Source organism: Parasteatoda tepidariorum, chromosome 5, assembly GCF_043381705.1.
Source record: "Parasteatoda tepidariorum isolate YZ-2023 chromosome 5, CAS_Ptep_4.0, whole genome shotgun sequence".
In the NCBI taxonomy this organism is placed as follows: Eukaryota; Metazoa; Arthropoda; class Arachnida; order Araneae; family Theridiidae; genus Parasteatoda; species Parasteatoda tepidariorum.
Window position 1 is genome coordinate 88806487 of NC_092208.1, and position 4335 is coordinate 88810821.

At 25.8% G+C, this 4335-nt stretch overlaps 1 protein-coding gene across 1 annotated transcript in view; it reads right to left on the reverse strand.

Annotated features, from left to right (window-relative positions):
• Positions 1-286: 286 nt before the first annotated feature.
• LOC107436566 (RNA-binding protein 4F) overlaps positions 287-4335 on the reverse strand; it is a 59724-nt gene continuing 55675 nt past the window's right edge. Inside the window, exons 20-21 of the mRNA XM_071181099.1 lie at positions 3729-3892; positions 287-1077 (exon numbers count right to left, since the gene is read on the reverse strand). Coding sequence (XP_071037200.1) covers positions 900-1077; positions 3729-3892 — 342 coding nt within the window. The 3' untranslated portion in view covers positions 287-899. The remainder of the gene's footprint in view (positions 1078-3728; positions 3893-4335) is intronic.

The window sequence follows — 4335 nt, forward strand, 5'->3', positions numbered from 1 at the left end:
TACATAAATATAAAACCATGAATAAAATAACTCAGTATAATTAACAACCATAATAAAATTTTAAAAAAACACTAGTATTTTTATTTTTCAAAACTAAAAAATAACAATATTATGAAAAAACTGATACATTTTAATTTTTTATTTGTTATTTTCTAGAAACCAGATTTTACATTTGACATCACAGCCATAATTGAATTTAATTTGGAGTTCACTGGCACAGCAAATGGCATATAAAAACAACAATAACTGAGTAACAATACGTGTTATAATCGTGAAATGTTGGTAACTTGTTAGCTGTTAATGATCAAAAGTCACATGATGAGGTGTTAGAGAATCAAAGTTCCACCGCACCAATAAACTTTAATATATAATATACATAATATCCAAACAAAGAAAACGAGACTTACACCGAAGATTACATCACGTTTTCAAGCAAATGTGAGTTGAACATTGAAATTATAAATTAAATGAACGCCTTCACAAACGAGAAAGTTTTATGATTCTTAAATAATCATAAATAAAATGAGCAGCACCTAAAACAACAAAAATTACCATCCACTGGATACAGTTCTTCAGCAAAATTTATTTTTAAAATGAATTTGTAGTTTATAGTAAGATCAGAAGCATCATAAAAGTCATTGGTGCAAAGAAAGAAAAAAAAAAATTTATTTTTGCATACATGAACATTGAAATTATGAATTAAATGAACGCATTTACAAACGAGAAAGTTTTATGATTCTTAAATAATCATAAATAAAATGAACAGCACCTAAAACAACAAAAGATCCCATCCACTGGATACAGTTCTTCGACAAAATTTATTTTTTTAATAAATTTGTAGTTTTTAGTAACTTTCATCACAAACATCATAAAAGTCATTAGTGCAACAAAAAATATATTTATTTTTGCAGCATCTTTGCAAAGTCACTGTTGCTAAGGGGTTTTCTTTCTTCTTCTGAAGAGCTTGAACTAGAGTTTTGGCCATTTTGTATGGAAGGAAGAGAGGATTTCCTATTGAGTGGTTGACGAGCGACAGCTCGCGGTACAAGAGCTAACTGGGTTCGACCTCTTCCTCTTCTAAAATCAAAATAATATGTCAATCTTAACAACACATCCAAATCTATAATTTCGCATAATTAAATATTTTTCACTCTAATTTACAACAGGGTAATTCCACTACTTAATAATATCATATTTACTGACTTTAAAAGCATGTAACTCAAGTAAAATAAAAATCAAGCAATCAGTTAAAAAATCTTACATATTATGAGAAAATAAGTCTTGGCCTCATTTACACTTACACCAATTTTTAGTAACTTTCATAAGTTTAAAAAACTTTTACAAATTAAAACCTGGATGGTACAGACATGATATGTAGCGTCAGTAACAACCAGTTTTTAATTTGCAATTAAATTTTTAAGAGTACTTAAAAATTTAAGTAAGTGTCAATGATACCAAGATCTATTTTTGCAAACATTATCAGATCTACTTGAACTTTTTTAACTGAATTATATGCTTTTAAAATCTGCTAGTACAACATTCGTAAATGGTGAAATTGATAGATAATCTAAGAAAGAAATACCCAATTTTCAGTAAATTCCATATTAATTAATCTAAATGCAAAAGTTACTTCTTTAAAGTATTTTAGTTTATACATTAATTCATATCTGAAATGTAAATCTCACCTAAGCCCTGTGTCAAACAATTTATTTTTGTTTTTTGCTTATTTATAACTTTTAATTTATAATTTTTAACAATTACAGTATATGAAGAGAGCACAGAAAATTTTAGCACATGTTTATTACTCACAGGCTTAGTTGCAAAATATATAAAATAATTTTGATGAAGAGACTATCACAAAAATATTTTTAAAAATTAGTGGCGAACAAAGGAATATTATAAAAATTTTATAAGATAACAATGATACAATAAATATGAATACTTTCAACAGTTTAAACATTTTCACAATTAGTCATTTCCTTTCATTTTTTGTAAGATATCTCAGGTGTCAGAGAACCCTCAATTTTTTGTCAAAAATATGTATATTTCACCGTTAAATTTTACTAAGAATTCTTAAAATTTACATAAGACTGAAACATTGATTTATACCAAAAAATGGTTATCCAAAAAATGTAAAAGTTACATAACATTTTAGGAAAGCAAATTAATTTTTTTTACGAATATTTTACCAACCACTTTTAGTAGGTATTCTTACCTAGTAAAAAGACGTTATTTTTACATAATATTTATGTCAATAATACGTTAAAATTTACGTAGATTTATGTTATAATGTGATGTTTAATTAAACATCACATTATAACATAAAATAGTTATCCAAAAAACGGAAAATTTAGGTAAACTTTTCAGTAAAAAAATTATTATATTTCAAGAATATTTTAACCACCACTTTTTACTAGTCAGGAAGTAACTTTTCTTTACATATAATTTATATCAACAGTACATCAAAATGTACATAAGTTGAAATGTCAAATTATAGAAAAAAGTGATTAGCCAAAAAACAGAAAATTAGCATAAATAAATTCAAACAGAAATTTAAATGGTAAATTTGCTTTGTCAATAAAACGTAAAATACACAGAATCATTTTTACTAAATCTAAATAATAAATATTCTTTTGACAATCTTTCCTAAAATATATGAAAGCAATCTTACAGAAGTGTAGTAGATAAAATTCATTTTGTTAATATTACGTAAAATATACCAAAGCTTTTTTACCAAATATATATGATATTACCAATGATCACTAATGAATAATATTACCAAATATCTCAATGGTAATAATATTTCGTCATTATTAGGTAAAATTTACATAGAAAGCGTATTTACTTCACCAATTTCCCAAAAATTTACGTTTAATTTACGTATCATGCTGCATGTGATGTCTTGAATTAAAATTGAACTCTAAAAAGTATAATATTGATAATAAGTGAAAACATTGATACATATTAGCTAATGTAATATACAACATACTGATATCTAACAAAAATATATTATGTATGAACTTCAGTTAATAAGCTACAAAATGTTTTAATGAAATTCCTAACAATTTTCAGAACACTTCAAGACCCTATTAAAATTAATTTAACAGCTATTTAAAATAAAATTTAAAAGTTTACAATATTTGCTTCGAAAATTTTTTAATATGCAGCAAATGAGAGCAAGACCTTTATTTATCACATTTTTTGCAGAAGATTAACATTACAGGGTTGCCACAGTAAAAAATGAACAAAAATAGTTGCTTTTAGTAGCCTCAAGCAAAAATTTATCAAAAACAGTAGCCAAATAATTAAAATTGCAGCTTAATTGTCAAATACTATGATTAGGACTGGTTGATGATAGAAATTTTAAATCGTGATACATCGTCCGTTAGACATCTCGATTTAGCATATGTTCAGAAATTAACTATGGGAAATCTNAATAAAAAATTTCATAATTGAGTTTAAAAAAATTTAAAATTTTAAATAGTTCCAATGATATGGCAAAATAGGGAAAAAGTTAAATTAATATTAAAAGATGCAAGCTTTTGCACATTCTCTTTATCAACTGTTAGGAGTTAGGACCATGTTTTCAGATTGCAGTTGCCCCATAGTATGAGAATCAATAATATAAATTGATATATTTTGAATAGCTTGAATAACTTTTGATTATATCAAAAGTTAAAAAGTTGTTCCATTGTTGTTTAATTTTGTGAGGTATAAAGCAGACTTACGGTCCTTTTGTTTGTCCCCCACCTCCTCCAAGAGATTCAGAAATAGAAGCTACTGGAAAGTCCCTTTGCTGCTTTCTTGGGGGAGGATTACTAATAGCTACGGATATCACATTATCCAATATCTGAATACCATCAGTCTTAACCACTGCATTTGCAGCTGCAGCCTGAAAGCATAACAATTTCAGAATTCACTGTAGAAAAAACCATTAAACAACAAAGAATCATTTTTAAAAAAAATAATTATTACTTAAATAATAATGTTTAACATTTTGTAAAAATCAGACCATGATTGCAAAAGGAATAAAAAAGAAGAAAATAAAATCAGATAAGGTAATCAATAAGGTCCAAATTTTGTTGATTTTCTTTTTGTATTTTTGTACTTTGAACTTTTAAAACATTTTTTTCATTTTAGAGCTTTTTTTTTAACATTCTAAGACTTCTTTTGCATTTTAGGATAGCTGTATCCTTAAAAATTATACATAAAGACTTTATATTGTTTAAATTTAAGTTGAACTTGACAATGAAATAAAAATAGAAATAAATCCCTACACAGTTAAGCCTATAATCGAGTAACAGAAAAACAAAACTTTACTTTCTGTTTGTGATG